General features: G+C 46.8%; 1 protein-coding gene across 1 annotated transcript; it reads right to left on the bottom strand.

Moving 5' to 3' along the window:
- Positions 1 to 999: 999 nt before the first annotated feature.
- On the bottom strand, positions 1000 to 17958 carry smim13 (small integral membrane protein 13). The gene is made up of 2 exons (XM_033014460.1): positions 17656 to 17958; positions 1000 to 1408 (listed from the first exon to the last, which is right to left on the bottom strand). Exons 1-2 carry the CDS (start codon positions 17729 to 17731, stop codon positions 1215 to 1217), a joined length of 270 nt encoding a protein of 89 aa, XP_032870351.1. The 5' UTR covers positions 17732 to 17958; the 3' UTR covers positions 1000 to 1214.
- Positions 17959 to 18755: the final 797 nt, after the last annotated feature.

Below are 18755 nucleotides of genomic sequence, written 5' to 3'. Positions count from 1 at the left end.
GCAGCAACTCTACCGCTGCGCCACTGTGTGAAAAGGAGTGTTCCTCGAACAAAGGGTTAGTGAGGATTAATAAGGGTGACAGGAGTTATGGCAAGAAGGCAGAAGAATGGGATTGAAGGGGGGGACAGGGGAAGATAGATCAGCCATGATAGAATGGCGGAGTAGACTCGATGGTCCAAATCTCCCAATTCTGCTCCAAGGACTAATGAACAGTGACTTTTCTCATTCGACAACAGTTTAGGCAAGTCTTACGTTCTCACGAGTTTCTATGAAAGCAAGTTAGGTGTTTCAATTGACGTGTTAAAAAAAATAAGAAAAGATGCGGCAGAAAATGTAAACATGTTCAATGTGGTTCATCATAATTATGTGAAAAGTTCTTAAAAATATATTAGAACCAGCTAAAGCAAAGTTCAAACAACATACACTTTTAAAGGCTGCTAATTTACGACATAAACCGTTTTTAGTACTTAGAGCAGTCATTCAGAAAGAGGAATCGTATGCAACAAAATGAGGTTACAGTTGGTAGGACAATTTGATTCGAGACTCCTGCATCCGGGACTGAATAATCCACCAATTCATCAGAATTAAAGGACGGTCCTTTAGGAAGGAGATAAGGAATTTCTTTAGTCAGAGTGTGGTGAATCTGTGGAATTCTTTACCACAGAAGGCTGTGGAGGCCAAGTCAGTGGATATTTCAAAGCAGAGACAGATAGATATATTTCTTGATTAGTGCGGGTGTCAGGGGTTATGGGGAGAAGGCAGGAGGGAGGGATAGATCAGCCATGATTTAATGGCCGAATAGATTTGATGGGCCGAATGGCCTGATTCTGCTCCTGTCACTTATGACCTTATTACCAATTGATTGCAAATTGATTTGCTCGGCATTGATGAGAAATAGATGACTGTACTGATAAATTAAGCAAGCATTGTGCATTTCTGCGGCACGAACACTAGCAAACTGCTCCAAATGTGAATGCAGAACACCGCAGCACAGGAACGGGCCTTGTTGATGTTGGCCACGTCGATGTTGGCCATCGAGCCAATTTAACCTGCACACCTGCTTACATTGTGATCTACATCCCTGCTGGGTAAATGAGAAGTGTTTTTCAGCAAGCCAGCCGAAGCAAACAGTTAAATAAAGTGCGGCAATGTCGATCGCAGACTGAAGCGGTGCTCAGATGCCAATGAATGGAACCGTGCTCCGGTGCGGTTTTCTATGTGGCGCCTTCAGTCGGCGCCCTCCGTAGACGTGCCGATTTAGGTCTGTGCCCTGCGGGTGCAGGTGGAGGGTCTCCTGTGCTTGTACTCTCCGATGACTCGCTGTCCCCCTGCAGCGAGCTGGTATCGCCCACCAGTTCCCGGAGGAATTTGAACTTCGACAGGAACAGCTGCCAAACCACATACCAACCTGCAAGGCAACAGAGAGCCGGTCATTTATGCAGGCCAGTGAAAAGGTGGCAGCACGGTGGCGCAGCGGTAGAGCTGCTGCCTCACAGCGCACAGAGACATGGGTTCGATCCTGACTACAATACAATACAATACATTCATTGTCATTTGAACCTCAAATGAAGTTCAAACAAAATTTGGTTTCTGCAGTCATACAACAAGAAAAGAACCAAAACACACAAACAACCCAATTTACACAAACATCCATCACAGTGAATCTCCTCCTCACTGCGATGGAAGGCAAAGTCATTGTCTCTCCCCTGCTCTCCATTCTTCTCCCGATGTTAAAGCCCCCGGTGGGCGATGGTAAGACCCGCGGCCGTTAAGTCCACGCCGGGCAATGTAAGGCCCTGCTCCGGGTCAATTTCAACCCCACAACACGGGCGGGAGAAGTTGCCGTTGCGGGAACTCCGAAAAGTGCTGTTTGTGCAGAGTTCATATGTTCTCTCCGTGACCTATGTGGGATTTCTCCGGGTGCTCTGGTTTCCTCCCAGATACCAAAGACGTGCAGTTTGTACGTTAATTGGCTTAGGTGAGAATGTGAATTGTCTCCAGTGCGTAGGATAAAACTAGTGTACAGGCAATTGCTGGTCAGCACAGACTCAGTGGGCCGAAGGGCCTGTTTCTACGCTGTATCTCTAAACTAAACTGGTATTTGAAAAGAGACTGATGAAGCACTAAATGGCCAGTTGAGATTTTGTGTGCTTTTTGCATTCAAACCATTGCAGAATAATTTTCACTTCAGCAACAGGGTCACAGAGTCATCCAGCGTGGAAACAGACCTTTCGGCCAAACTCACCCACACCGACCAACATGTCCCATCTACACTAGTCTCGCGTGCCCGCACTTGGCACATCCCTCCAAACCATTTCTCTCTATGTCCAAATGTCCTGGTGTAAAGACCTAGTTTGGATCAGTGTGGTATTATACAGAGGTGGGCCTCAGGCATTGGAACCATTGTTTTTTTTCTGTAACCAGTGTGTTAAAACACGTATCACAATCATGTTAAGACTACAAGTCACAGGAGCAGCATTAAGCCATTCGAGTCTGCCCTGCCATTCAATCATGGCTGATCTATTTTTCCCTCATAAGTCCATTCTCCTGCCTTCTCCCTGTAACCTTTGACACCCTTAAAGGCCTGTCCCACTTAGGCATTATTTGCGCGTCATTTACGCGACATCATTTATGTGTCACGACACGCGTGTGATGCGCGCATGGCGTGCATTACGCGTGCATGGTGCGTGGTGATGTAAGCAGTGACATGCGGTCGCGCACGGCGCCCCAGGATTTTAGGATTCACAAAATCTTTGCGCGCCACCTGCGTGACTTGCAAATGACGCCCAAGTGGGACAGGCCTTTAAGGGTGTCAAAGGTTACAGGGAGAAGGCAGGAGAATGGACTTATGAGGGAAAAATAGATCAGCCATGATTGAATGGCAGAGCAGACTCGAATGGCTTAATGCTGCTCCTGTGACTTGTAGTCTTAACATGATTGTGATACGTGTTTTAACACACTGGTTACAGAAAAAAAACAATGGTTCCAATGCCTGAGGCCCACCTCTGTATAATACCACACTGATCCAAACTAGGTCTTTACACCAGGACATTTGGACATAGAGAGAAATGGTTTGGAGGGATGTGCCAAGTGCGGGCACGCGAGACTAGTGTAGATGGGACATGTTGGTCGGTGTGGGTGAGTTTGGCCGAAAGGTCTGTTTCTACTAATGAAGAATCTTTGCTTTAAAAACACCCAATGACTTGGCCTCCACCACTGTCTGTGACAATGAATTTCACAGCTTCACCACCTTTTGGCTGATGAAATTCCACTCATCGCCATTCTAACTGTACGTCCTTGTACTGTGAAGCTGCGCCCTCTGCAGGTTCTAGACTCTCCCACTACTGGAAACATCCTCTCCACATCCACTCTATCCTGGCTTCTCATCATTCAATTTTATGAGTTATGATAGAAGCAGTTTCACTTAGCACTGACGAGGATGTTGCCAGGACTAGAGCGTGTGAACAGAAGAAGTTGAGTAGGCTGGGACTCGATTCCCTGGAATGCAGGAGGGGTGATCTTTTAGAGGTGTATAGAGGTGATGAGTGGTGATCTTATAGAGGTGTATAAAATCATGAGAGGAATAGATCGGGTAGACGCACAGAGTCTCTTGCCCAGAGTAGGGGGAATCAAGAACCAGAGGACATAGAAGGGGAAAAGAATCGAGAACTAGAGGACATAGGTTTAAGGGGAAAATAATTAATAGGAATCTGAGGGATAACCCTTTCCCCACACAAAGGGTGGTGGGTGTATGGAACGAGCTGCCAGAGGAGGTAGTTGAGGCAGGGACTATCCCAACATTTAAGAAATAGTTAGACAGGTTCATGGATAGGACAGGTTTAGAGGGATATGGGCCAAACACAGGCAGGTGGGACTAGTGTACATGGGACATGTTGGCCGGTGTGAACAAGTTGGACTGAAGGGCCTATTTCGACGCCGTAAGACTATGACTTTATGTCTTAGTGCTTATTTAGCAGAAAAGAAAAATACCATCAAACTGGTAAAATGTTCTTTCTGCCTTTGAAATATAAAAATGACTGAACTAGAATAATACCTGTGGCATATATATAAGGAAAACAGATTGCTCAGGAGTAATATAGTCCCTTTAAAAACTGCTATCAGTGATATGGAAAAGGTGAACAAAAGGCAAATATATGGAATAATTAGTTCAGTTTGGCTAAGTTGAGAGATACAGCGCGTAAACAGGCCCTTCGGCACACCAAGTCGGCCGACCAGCGATCACCATACACTAGCACTATCCTACACACCAAGGACGATTTACAATTTTGACAATTAACCTGCAAACCGGAAAATAGACACAAAATGCTGGAATAACTCAGCGGGACCGGCAGCATCTCTGGAGAGAAGGGGCACAAAATACTGGAGTAACTCAGCGGGACAGGCTACACAAAATGCCGGAGTAACTCAGCGGGACAGTCTGAAGAAGGGTCGCGACCCGAAACATCACTCATTCCTTCTCTCCAGAGATGCTGCCTGTCCCGCTGAGTTACTCCGGCATTTTGTGTCCACAAACCTTGGAGTGCGGGAGTGCGGGAGGAAACCTGAGCACCAGGAGAAACCCCATGCGGTCACAGGGAGAATGTACAAACTCAGCACAGACAGCACCCATAGTCAAGATAAAAGCCAGATCACAGGTGCGGTAAGGCAGCAACTCTACCGCTGCACCACCGTGCCGCCCTAAGTAATTGTTCCATAGTAATAATAACTATAATAAAGATTGGAGCATACTGCTAGAGGTGGTGGTGAAGGCAGATACAATAGAAGCATTTAAAAGGCTTTTAGATATGTACATAGATCTGCAGGAAATGGAGAGATGTGGATCACGTGTAGGCAGACAACATTAGTATATCTTGGCATCATGCTGCGCACAGGCATTGTGGGCCGAAGGGCCTGTTCCTGTTCTGTACTGAGCTATGTTCTGTGTAAAATGTCAAGAAGAAGTATTATAAGGCTGTGGAGGCCAACCCAAAGGATATTTTTAAGGCAGAGACATGGATTTTTGATTAGTGCGGGTGCCAGGGGTTATGGGGAGAAGGCAGGAATATGGGGGTTGAGAGGGGCAGATAGATCAGCCATGATTGAATGGCGGAGTAGACTTGATGGGCTGAATGGCTTAATTCTGCTCCTATCACTTATGAAAATGGCTCGTATAACACTAGCCTTTATATCCACAGAAATGGAATACAAAGGAACAATTTTTTTTACATTTATACAAAGAAATGCAGGAAATTCTCAGCAGGTCAGTCAGCCTCTATGGGGACAGAAACACGCAGACTCCACACAGCAGCATCAGAGGCCAAATCTTCAGCAAACGAGTGTGGTATCTCTGTAATTTATAAGGTTAAGTTGTACAGGTGCACAACCTTTTATCCAGAGTTCCGGAAACCGAAAAGCTCCGAAAACCGGACATTTTTTCCAGGATGTCGTCTGCACACCAAAGCTCGCGTTTGGCGCTAAACTTGACCCGAAACGATCCACGGTCAACCCAGGTCTGTACTACTGTAGCAACTGCCTCCTCACCGGAGACCGGGGAGACACTTAAACATCTGTAAATCATTGCTTAAATGTTAGTCAGTTAGTTTGGAGGGCTTTTATGTGAAGGGGGGGGGGGTGAAGGGGGAAACTTTAATTCTTAGTCCCCTACCTGGTCGGAGAGGCGGGGAGCGGGCAATGCCTTACCGGGTCGCCGTGCAGTAAGCTCCGGAGCGCTGTGGCCGCCAACTCCCAACATCGCGGAGCTGGGGGCTGCGGGCGTCCGGCCGTGGGCGGCGCCGGTTGTAGCTCCGACCCCGGCAACTCTACCCCTGGCTGCGCGGCGCTCCAAATCCAGCTCCGCCCGCGACCGGACGCCCGCAGCCCCAGCTCCGCGATGTTCGGAGTCGGCGGCCACAGCGCTCCGGAGCTTACCGCACGGCGACCCGGTAAGGCATTGCTCGCTCCCCGCTGGTATCCCAGCGCTGTGGCCGCCGACTCCCAACATCGCGGAGCTGGGGATGCGGGCGGGCGGCGCTGAATTTGGAGCGCCGCGCAGCCAGGGGTAGAGTTGCCGGGGTCGGAGCTACAACCGGCGCCGTCCGCGGCCGGACGCCCGCAGCCCCAGCTCCGCGATGTTGGGAGTTGGCGGCCACAGAGCTCCGGAGCTTACTGCACGGCGACCCGGTAAGGCATTGCCCGCTCCCCGCCTCTCCGACCAGGTAGGGGACTAAGAATTAAAGTTTCCCCCTTCACCCACCCCCCACCACATAAAATCCCTCCAAACTAACTGACTAACATTTAAGCAATGATTTACAATAATTCCCCGGTCTCCGGGGAGGAGTCAGCCGCTCCAGACTTTTCAAGCCGCCCGCGCTACCTACCTAATCTACGCTAAAAATCTTCCATTCCGAAATCCGAAAAATTCCGAAATCCGACAAGTGTCTGGTCCCAAGGCTTTCGGATAAAAGGTTGTGCACCTGTACTAGTTTGGTGTTTAAGAGAAAATGATGGCGCTGACAAGAAGAAACCATTTCTGCTAATTGAGAAATTTAGGACTGCTTTCAATAGGTTGCAAAACCTACCTTAAGCGTCACTGCAGATCTGTCCAAGCACGTGTGTGCGATTTTGGCGCCGTTGAGAGGGGGGCGGGTTTAAAACGCGATTTTCCCTAGGCTATTCAAATCGAGATTGTTCAGCCTACTTAGTTGCTGACGAAAAATCGCTTAGAGGTTCGTTCACTGGAGCTATTTTAAAATTTAATTGGTTAATTTATTTGTTATAGTAGGTTAAAAATTATCCTCTAAACCCACGACCGCCGACAATGGGACGGATCTCATACAGGGGACAATGGAAGGTAGGTTGTTTATTTTTACATTTAAAAAGCGCTTCTTAAGATCCCTTTATACAACGTTTTATGTTGCGAGTAGCCCCATTAAATCCCGCAGTATTTTTCTGGGCATTTGGGGTACAAATTCACCGTAATGGGAACGTTCTAAACCAGCGCGTTCCACAGAGTTCCACAGGATCCCACTCTAAAGCTGATTTAAATGGCCATTAATTTACAGCAATTGAACATTAAATTCCTTCCATTTGGCCTATAAATTAATGTAAATGAGATTTAAAAATCATGTTTTATTATGAATTCTTTGTGAATGTTATTTGGACACTTAGGCTATTTAAAAATGTTAATCTTTTCTTAAGAAATGGATAGATGTTTAGATCTAGTAATTGAAGTTTGGAATTAGCTACAATTGGGTAACTAACTAATTATATGCTTTAATTTCAGGTCATCCAAGTAAGATTGTTTCATATTTGGTTCAGAATGCTTCAATCTATAATAACACACAAGTCTACAGGACTAGGGAACCAGAAATCCTTGATGAATGTTTGAACAAGCATCCTAACACTGAAAAATTAATAGCTTATATTTATAACACCCTCCTAAACAACGAGGTACCACCGACGGAACCATATAGACACACATGGGGAAATGAATTAGGTCAACCTATAACGAAAGATCTGTGGGACGAAAGTTTACAACATATACATCAATGTTCGTTAAATGCCAGACATGCTTTAATACAATTTAAAGTCTTACATAGATTACACTACTCTAAAATAAAACTAAATAGAATCTTCCCACAAATCTCTCCTATTTGTGATAAATGTCTACATCTAGATGCTAATTTAACACATACGTTTGCAAATTGTATAAAAATTAAACATTTCTGGACTGATATTTTTGAAATAATTTCAGAAGTTATTAATACAAAACTGGATCCAAACTTAAAATTAATAATACTTGGAATATCAGAGCAAAGTTTAACACTCACAACAAGCCAAAGAAATTTCCTCGACTACAGTATAATAACCGGGGAAAAAATTAATATTAAAATTTTGGAAAGGCCCTACGACCTCCACAATTAAAATGTGGATTGTGGAAATGTCGGAGACCCTATATCTAGAAAGAATTAGACTTGTCTTAATGGACAAACAAGAACTTTTTGATAAAATATGGGCTCCATTCATTAATTATCTGACGGGATAGATTGGCCCGGCACGAAAACCCAACTGAAACTTGAACTCAGGATTAGATGAAAAGTCATACTTTATAATCTACGAACCTATCTCCAATGACGTATTATAAATAATCCATTCCACCTTTTTTGTTTTTTTTGATATTTGTAACTTTTCTCTCTCTTTCTCTCTTTTTCTATATTAAAAAAACTCACTAGAAGTAGAAGTAATCGACAATTGAAAATTTTAATAATGTATGATTGATGTATATGAAAAGTTTTTTTACTATAATATGCAACTATACTTTATAATATGTCTACTTCTAATAAAAAAATAAATTTAAAAAAATAAAAATATAAAAATCTATAATAACTGAAAATTTCTTTCAGTTCTCTTAATTTTTAATAAAGTTATGGCCATTTCAATTCAATTCAATTCAATTCAATTTATTGTCATTTGGACCCCTTGAGGTCCAAACGAAATGCCGTTTCTGCAGCCATACATTACAAACAAATAGACCCAAGACACAACATATTTTACATAAACATCCATCACATTGCTGTGATGGAAGGCCAAAAATACTTTTCTCTCCACTGCACTCTCCCCCCCCCATGTCAGAGTCAAAGTCAAAGCCCCCGGCGGGCGATGGCGAATTGTCCCGTGGCCATTAAAACCACGCCGGGTGATGCAAGGTCGCGCACCGGGTTCTTGATGTTAGAGCCCCCGGCGCACGCTCGCAAACTCCCGCGGCCATTCCAAGCCGCGCGGGGCGGTGATGTAGGCCCCGCTCCAGGTGCTCTTCAACCCCGCAACTCGGGCGGGAGAAGTCGCCGCTGCGGAAGCCCCGAAAAGCGGTCTCCCTCCAGGGACCCGCGGGCTCCCGGTGCCGTCCGCCAAACCCGCAGTTGCAGCCTCCGAATCTCCGGGGGTCGGGTCGCAGCAGCGTCCACCACAGCTCCACCCGCTCTGGACTCGGCCAGCTCCGCGACGGTGAGGTGAGTAGTCAGCACCAGAGCCCCCGGTCTTCCTGTTGGAGGCCGCTCCTCGTTGCAGCCCCAACGACAACGGAGACCCGACAAAGAAAAGGTCGGGTCTCCCGTGCAGGGAGAGATTTAAAAGTTACCCCCAACCCCCCCACACCACCCCCACCCCCCCACACACATACCCCAACAAAAATAACAAAAACTACATTAAAACATAGACATAAAATAATAAAAACGCAGACGGACTGCAGAGGCCGCTGCAGACGAGAGTCGCGCCGCCTACCGGATCTGTCCACTGTCCTCGATCACAGCTTTTGTGTCAAGTCAATGGAAAATCAATAGGGAACAAGATGCTAATTTCCGAGTATGAAAATGGCCATAACTTTTTTAATACTGAAGATATAAGTGAATTAGGTGTCAAATTAAACTTATTTTTGTGCATTATCTGATGGGATAAATTGCAGACTTGATTTTTAAAATCTCAAAATGTTGTAACATTGCTACTTTCAATTCTTTGCCATTCAGAGTGAGGTCAGGACATGTTTCTACATACAAAAAGAATCGCTGAACATAGAACAGGGGCGGCACAGTGACGCAGCGGTAGAGTCACTGCCTAACAGTGCGAAACCCTTGACCGATCCAGACTACGGATGCCGCTTGTACGGAGTTTGTGGGTTTTCTCTTGGTGCTCTGGTTTCCTCCCACAGGTTAATTGGCTTCTGTAAATTTCCCTTTGGTGTAGAATAGAACTAGTGTACAGGTGATCTCTGGTCAGGGTCTTCGACCCGGCGGGCCGAAGGCCCAGTTTTCATGCTGTATCGCTAAACTAATCAGTACAGTACAGGAACAGGCCCTTTGCCAAACATGATGCCATGATAAACCGATCTCATCTGCCTGCACATGGTGCATATCCCACTATGCCCTGCATTTATGGCACTAGCTCAATCAATGGCAGAACGGGCAAGAGATTAATTCAGAACAAAAGGATGCACCTTTAGAAAGTAAATGTGGAGGAATTTCTTTAGTCTGAGGGTGGCGAATCTGTGGAATTCATTGCCACAGACAGTTGTGGAAACCAAGTCATTGGGTATTTTTAAGGCTAAGATTGACAGATTCTTGATTAGTACGGGGTTATGGCAGGGTGGGGAACCTTTTCATGTTGGAAGGCCGCATTAAGTTAGCTGTAATCTAACAAGGCCGCATCCACGAAACTTTGATTATATACACTTCAAAATGTACATTATTTTGTTAAAATAGCCCTCATGACTTACTAATGTTTGAATTGTGGCCGTCAGTCAGGGAGGATTATTTCGTTGAATCTTCTTTTACTCTTTGGTATTTTAAATACGTTCATTTTAAGATAAAAATAAAAATAATAAAAGACAAACAAAAACATATTAATAAAAATAAAAGGATTTGTTCTACAAAATTTGGATTCATTCAAAAGGCCGCACTTAATGGCCTAGAAGGCCGCATGTGGCCTTAACATAGAAACATAGAAAATAGGTGCAGGAGTAGGCCATTCGGCCCTTCAAGCCTGCACCGCCATTCAATATGATCATGGCTGATCATCCAAATCAGTATCCCGTACCTGCCTTCGCTCCATACCCCCTGATCCCTTTAGCCACAAGGGCCACATCTAACTCCCTCTTAATATAGCCAACGAACTGGCCTCAACTATCTTCTGTGGCAGAGAGTTCCAGAGATTCACCACTCTCTATGTGAAAAATGTTTTTCGCATCTCAGTCCTAAAGGATTTCCCCTCTATCCTTAAGCTGTGACCCCTTGTCTTCCCAACATCGGGAACAATCTTCCTGCATCTAGCCTGTTCAACCCCTTAAGAATTTTGTACGTTTCTATAAGATCCCCCCTCAATCTCCTAAATTCTAGCGAGATCAAGCTGAGTCTATCCAGTCTTTCTTCATATGAAAGTCCTGACATCCCAGAAATCAGTCTGGTGAACCTTCTCTGCACTCCCTCTATGGCAATAATGTCCTTCCTCAGATTTGGGGACCAAAACTGTACGCAATACTCCAGGTGTGGTCTCACCAAGACCCTGTACAACTGCAGTAGAACCTCCCTGCTCCTATACTCAAATCCTTTTGCTATGAATGCTAACATACCATTCACTTTCTTCACTGCCTGCTGCACCTGCATGCCTACTTTCAATGACTGGTGTACCATGATACCCAGGTCTCGTTGCATCTCCTCTTTTCCTAATTGGCCACCATTTAGATAATAGTCTGCTTTCCTGTTTTTGCCACCAAAGTGGATAACCTCACATTTATCCACATTATACTGCATCTGCTATGCATTTGCCCACTCACCCAGCCTATCCGTCACCTTGCAGCCTCCTAGCATCCTCCTCACAGCTAACACTGCCCCCCAGCTTAGTGTCATCCGCAAACTTGGAGATGTTGCATTCAATTCCCTCGTCCAAATCATTAATATATATTGTAAGGCCGCAGGTTCCCCACCCCTTGGTTATGGGGAGAAGGCAGAAGGTTGGGATTGAGAGGGAGAGTTAGATCAGCCATGGTTGAATGGACAAGGAGACTCGATGGGCTAAATGGCCTACTTCTGCTCCTATGTCGTATGAACATGAAGCAAACTTTTTTCTTAAGAATCAATGAACTGGGTAATAGCTGAAATCCATGATATTATGGATTGCATTCAATAAGGGTTGCGGGAGCTATGAGCTAATAGCACTACTAGCTGTTCATTTTACCATTTGGAGGTAAAGTGTGCATAATGATGCAGCTAGGGGGCACGGTGATGCCGCAGTAGAGCTGCTGCCTTATAGCACCAGAGACGCGGGTTCGATCCCGACTACCGGTGCTGTCTGTACGGAGTTTGTACGTTCTCCCCGTGACATAAGTGGGTTTTCTCTGAGATCTTTGGGCTCCTATCGCACTCCAACGACGTACAGGTTTGTAGGCTAATTGGTATGGTATAAATATAAATTGAAGGAGTGCAGCGTAGGTTCACAAGGTTAATTCCCGGGATGGCAGGACTGTCATATGTTGATAGAATGCAGTTGTGGGCTTGTACACTCTGGAATTTAGGATGAGAGGTTATCTTATTGAAACATATAAGATTATTAAGGGTTTGGACACGCTAGAGGCAGGAAACATGTTCCCGATGTTGGGGGAATCCCGAACCAGGGGCCACAGTTTAAGAATAAGGGGCAAGCCCTTTAGAATGGAGATGAGGAAACACTTTTTCACCCAGTTGTGAGTCTGTGGAATTCTCTGCCTCAGAGGGCGGTGGAGGCAGGTTCTCTGGATGCTTTCAAGAGTTAGATAGAGCTCTTAAAGATAGCGGAGTTAAAGGATATGGGGAGAAGGCAGGAACGGGGTACTGATGGTGGATGATCAGCCATGATCACATTGAATGGTGGTGCTGGCTTAAAGGGCCAAATGGCCTACTCCTCTATTGTCTATTGTGTGTGTAGGATAGTGCTAGTGTGCGGGGATCACTGGTCGTTGCGGACTCAGTTGAATCCTTTCCGCGTTGTATCCTAAACTAAAACTAGAAACACTATCACCCGACAGCTCCAGCCAGCCTTATTGAATCCAAGGCCTCTGCTGCCCGCATGGAGTCTGCACACTTTCCTTCTGACCACGTGAATATACCCTGGATGCTGTGGGTTTTCTGTCCTAAAGACATGTGGGTTGGTCGGTTAATTGTTCTCTAGTGTGTAGGTACATGATGCAATCTGGGTGTTAATGGGAGAGGGGGTTGAATAGTTCACGGGGAGCATCAGCTATGGAGGCCAAGTTATTGGGTATTTTTAAAGCAGAGATTAACAGATCTTCGATTAGAACGGGTATCAGGGGTTATGAGGGCTGAATAGCCTAATTCTGCTTCTATGACTTGAACTTGTGAACTACCAACCAGTATACCAATGACAGGTGGGAGGAAACAAGAGCACCCGAGGGAAATTTGTGTGGCCACGGAGAGAACATGCAAATTCTATACAGTCAGCCGCACCTCCTATTATAAGGTCATAAGTGATCGGAGTAGAATTAGGCCATCAAGTCTAATCCTCCATTCAATCATGTCTGATCTATCTCTCCCTCCTAACCCCATTCACCTGCCCCTGCTCCAGTACTGATCACAAATCTATCTATCCCTGCCTTACAACTATCTACTGACTTGGCCTCCACAGCCTTGTGTGGCAAAGAATTCCACAGATTCACCCACCCTACCTCACTCGCCGTGGATACCAGACCTCCAGAGAAGGTGAGGTGGGGTGGAGTAGAATGCAAACTGCTGGATGTATCGAGCGGGTCAGGCAGCATTTGTGGAGGGAAATGGACGTGTGACAATATGGGTCGGAACCCTTCCTCAGAGGCGACCTGCACATTTCACTCCACAGATGCTGCCTGACCCGTCGCATTCATGCAGCAGTTTGTTCTTTTACTCAGGATGCCAGCATCTGCACCGCTGCCTGTCACCATGGAAGGATAGAGGCTGTTTAAACTCAGAATCTATATCTATGCACAACCAGAGAGCAGTCCCGAGCTGCATCTGCCTCTATGGAGACCCTCGGACTATCTTTGATCGGTCTTTACTGGCTTTAACTTATCCTGTACCTGTACACTGAATGGCTCGATTGTAATCATGTGTTGTCTTTCCGCTGACTGGAGAGCACGCAACAAAAGCTTTTCACTCTACCTTGGGACACGTGATAATAAACTAAACTAGACTAGAACAGAATCGCTAAAGCTTGAACATCAGTACGGTGACAGAAGAATAAAGAATTGCAAATGTTATTCACAGAAGGAGATCGGGAAAAGCATGTTAACTCTACGCCATTCAGTCATAGGGTCATACAGCACAGAGACAGGCCCTTCGGCCCAATTCGTCCATGCCGACCAAGATGCCGGTTTACAGCGACTAATTAACCATTAAACCCGCACGTCTTTGAGATGCGAGAGGAAACCGGAGTCCACGGAGGAAACCCACACGGTCACGGGGAGAACGTGCAAACTCCACACAGACAGCAACCGAGGTCAGGATCGAACCGGGGACTCTGGCACTATGTGGCAGCGGCTCTACTATCTGCACAACCGTGCTGCCTTTTTGCATTGACCAGATTTACTTTATAAAAGGCAAGCATTACTATAAAATTGTGCTTTTTATTGATTGTAATTTTTACTAAAAAAACAATTCAAAGCATCACGTTCAGTTATTGGAGCCTTAATCTCCTGTTAGGCAAGAGGTGAAAACGCACACCACCAGATTAAAGGACAGTTTCTTCCCAGCTGCTATCAGACAACTGAACCAAAGATATGTAGACGTGTCTGAAGAAGGGTTTTGTACCGAAACGTCACCCATTCATTCTCTCCAGAGATGCTGCCTGTCCTGCTGAGACTCCAGCATTTTGTGTCTATCTTCAGTGTAAACCAGCATCTGCAGTTCCTTCCTATTTTCATCACCAACCAGAGAGCGGTCCTGAGCTACCACTTACCTCATTGAAGACCCTGGGATTATATTTAATCAGACTTTACTTTTCACTAAACGTTATTCACTGAGGCAGGGACTATCCTAACAATTAAGAAACATTTGGACAGGTACATGGATAGGACAGGTTTAGCGAGATATTGGCCACGCGCAGGCAGGTGGGACTAGTGTAGATGGGACATGTTGGCCGGTGTGGGTAAGTTGGGCCGAATGGCCTGCTTTAACACTGTATCACTCTATGACTCTTGAAACATCCTACCGCAACCAGAGAGCAGTGCTGAACTACTATCTAACGCGTTGGTGATTCTCGGACTATCGTTGATCGGACTTTATTGCACTAAACGTTCTTCACTTATCATGGTAGACAAAAATGCTGGAGAAACTCAGCGGGTGAGGCAGCGTCTATGGAGCGAAGGAAATAGGCAACGTTTCGGGTCGAGACCCTTCTTCAGACTGATGTGAGGGTGGGGGTGGGCGGGAAGAAGATAGGAAGAGGCGGAGACAGTGGGCAGAGGGAAAGCTGAGAAGGGGAGGAGAAAGCAGGGACTACCTAAAATTAGAGGTCAATGTTCATACCGCTGGGGTGCAAACCTTCTTATTCACTTATCATGTATCTGTACATTGTGGATGGCTTAATTGTAATCATATATTGTCTTTCCGCTGACTGATTAGCACGCAACAAAAGCTTTTCACTGTACCTAGGTACACGTGACAACAAACAAAACTAAACCGTGTAGGAAGGAACTGCAGATGCAGGTTTACATCAATGATGGACACAAAATGCTGGAGTAACTCAGTGGGACAGGCAGCATCTCTGGATAGAAGGAATGGGTTTCTCAACCCAAAACATCACCTATTCCTTCTATCCAGAGATGCTTCCTGACCTGCTGAGTTACTGCAGCATTTTGTGACTATACCAAACTAATCAGTCACCAGCTCAGAATGGTTTGGGGCTCTGACGGCATGGGAGCAGTTAAGGGCCAGGTTAGGGCTGTTCTCCCGTGTGGGAACTGCACAGACACACCAGGGGGAGCCATTTCCACCATCCTCCATGGTTCATTGACCTCTAGGGCAGCCTTATCTTCCGGGCGGTGCTGTGATTGCCATAGAGAGCTGGTTCTTTAAGCACTGACTCACTGTACAGCACAGAAGTGACTAAGGGACTGTGATTTCTCCATGCAGCTCTACAGAAGAGCAGGACTACGGAAATCACTTTTCTCTGCACACATACAAAAAGCATGAAAGTGCTATTCTTAATGTAGTTTTGCCAGCATTTAGTCATAATCACAGCGCCATACAGGCCCGTCGGCTTAACCTGCCCACACCGACCAACCTACCTCCACTAACTACCAACCTACACTAGTCCCACCTGCCTGCATTTGGCCCATTTCCCTCTAAACCTCTCCATCCAAAACCGTACGAAATTGCAGCAAATTGTGGACGCGTCCCAGACCATCACACAAACCGACCTCCCTTCCATTGACTCCATCTATATCTCAAGGCCAGCAGCATAATCAAGGACCAGTCGCATTCCCGGTCACTCCCACTTCTCTCCTCTCCCATCAGGCAAGAGGTACTAAGTGTGAAAACGCACACCTCCAGATTTAGGGTCAGTTTCTTCCCAGCTGTTATCAGGCAACCGAACCATCCTATCACCAACTAGAGAGCAGTCGTGAGCTACCACATACCTCATTGGTGACCCTTGGACTATCTTTGATTGGACTTTACCTTGCACTAAACGTTATTCCCTTTGTCATGTATCTGTACACTGTGGATGGCTCGATTGTAATCACGTATAGTCTTTCTGACTGGTTAAGACGCAACAGAAGCTGAACTGGGGTCAGACAGCATCAAGAGAATCAAGAGTGTTTTATTGTCACATGTTCCAGATAGAACAATGAAATTTGTAGTTGCAGCAGCACAACAGTATATGTAAACATAGTACACTGTAAACAATATAATAAACGAGAAAAGAAAAGGTTTAGTGCACGCACACCAATATATACACACACACACACACACATTCATACACACACTTAAGCCCCCGTCCCACTTACGTGTCCTTGGCACGCAAATTACGCGACCTTGTGGTCGCGTTGAGCCGCGACGGACCTGCGAAGGTCGCGCGCGATTTCATGCATACGCACAGCCGTCTGGAGCGCGTGACGTCATTTGAAGATGGACATAAAGCTGGAGTAACTCAGCAGGACCGGCAGCATCTCTGGAGAGAAGCAATGGGTGACGTTTCGTGTCGAGGCTCTTCTTCAGTCTGAAAAGAACGTCACCCATTGCTTTTCTCCAGAGATGCTGCCGGTCCCGCTGAGTTACTCCTGCATTTTGTGTCCATCTTCAATTTTCTTGGCCCCGCTCTGGGAGTAGAAGTGGGGGCGGATCCGGACCACAACGGCCGTGAGCCCCAGGCCGAGCTCGGCGATCGTTTGCCTGCTTCTGCTGCTGTTGAAGGTGAGACCTTGCGTCGCGCCAGGGTCTTGGGCCTGTCCCACATTGGCCGTCAGTTATGCGACAGGCCGTTGACTTGCGAAGATTTTGTTCGCTACAAAAATTTCGGAGCCCCGCGCGATGTCGTGCACATACCCCTCCGCGCTTCTCAGTGGCACCGGCCCCGCGAGGCCATACGATGCATGTGCGCCTCAACGCGACCACGATGTCGCGTAATTTGCGTGCCAAGGACACGTAAGTGGGACAGGCCCTTTATACACACAAATATACACACACAAACATTCATACACACAAATATACACACACATTCATACACACAAATATACACACACGTCCATACACATTATATACACATATTTGCACACACACAATTATATATACACATTTACACGCACATTATATAAACACATGTGCACACGCATGCGGACACACACGTAGACGTGCGTACACTTGCACACATCTACACGCTGACACACACATGCATGCTCACTGTACACACTCACACCCGTGCACTCACTCACACCCGTGCACTCACTCACATTTTGCACTTACGCACATGAACGCACATGAACACACATGCTCACATTTACACTCTCACGGCGCAAACACACACACATATTTATACACAGTCATACAAGTGTAGAAACTGTGTACATGGCACTTGTTATTCGTTAAAAGATCACTGCAAATGAACATTGCTGATTGGCATTTGTTCACGGCTGGGTCTTACCGAAGAGCATGAAGAGGAGGACGCAGAGGAGGGTGGCGACCAGGACCAGCACGGTCAGCCCGATGCTCTGCAACATGCTGAGATTGTGTAGGTGTGGGTGTAGGGGGGGCGGTCACTCACCAGGCCCACCATCCGCCTCACGGAGAGGAGAGGAGATGAGATGAGGGGCTTTGGACGACCACCACCACCCCTGGCCGCCGCCGCCTCTCTCCAGCCCCACTAGGCCCAGGCGGCGCGAACAACCCGCCCCCCGCCGCTTTACCGGCGACCCGCTCCTCTCGTCGCCTTGGCACCGCCGATCCCACCGCGGGGCATGCCGGTAAGTGTAGTCTGATCACAGCGCGTCTCCCGCCCACAGTCTGTCTCCGGGGTGATCCCGATAACTACAATTCCCAAAGTGCACCGCGGGGGCGCCGCCCCCCCCCACACACGCAGTCTGTCGCTGGAGATGACGACAGGGAGCGCCGCGGGGCACGCCGGTGAGTGTAGTCCGATCATACCGTCATTCCCGCCCACAGTCTGTAGCTGGGGTGACCCCGATGACTACAATTCCCAAGGAGCGTCGCGGGGCCCCCAGTCTTAGAAACATAGAAAATAGGTGCAGGAGTAGGCCATTCGGCCCAAAGATCCTCTATGATCTTTGATTAGAAACATAGAAACATAGAAATTAGGTGCAGGAGTAAGCCATTCGGCCCTTCGAGCCTGCACCGCCATTCAATATGATCATGGCTGATCATCCAACTCAGTATCCCGTACCTGCCTTCTCTCCATACCCCCTGAACCCTTTAGCCACAAGGGCCACATCTAACTCCCTCTTAAATATAGCCAATGAACTGGCCTCAACTACATTCTGTGGCAGAGAATTCCAGAGATTCACCACTCTCTGTGTGAAAAATGTTTTCCTCATCTCGGTCCTAAAAGACTTCCCCCTTATCCTTAAACTGTGACCCCTTGTTCTGGACTTCCCCAACATCGGGAACAATCTTCCTGCCTGTCCAACCCCTTAAGAATTTTGTAACGTCGGACATCAAAGATGGCTGCCGTGCCGGAGCGCCGTGGGGCATGCCGGTAGGTGTAGTCCATACATACCGTCACTCCTG

Source organism: Amblyraja radiata, chromosome 2 (genome assembly GCF_010909765.2).
Source record: "Amblyraja radiata isolate CabotCenter1 chromosome 2, sAmbRad1.1.pri, whole genome shotgun sequence".
Classification (NCBI taxonomy): Eukaryota; Metazoa; Chordata; class Chondrichthyes; order Rajiformes; family Rajidae; genus Amblyraja; species Amblyraja radiata.
This window is presented reverse-complemented; position numbering and strand designations above follow the sequence as displayed.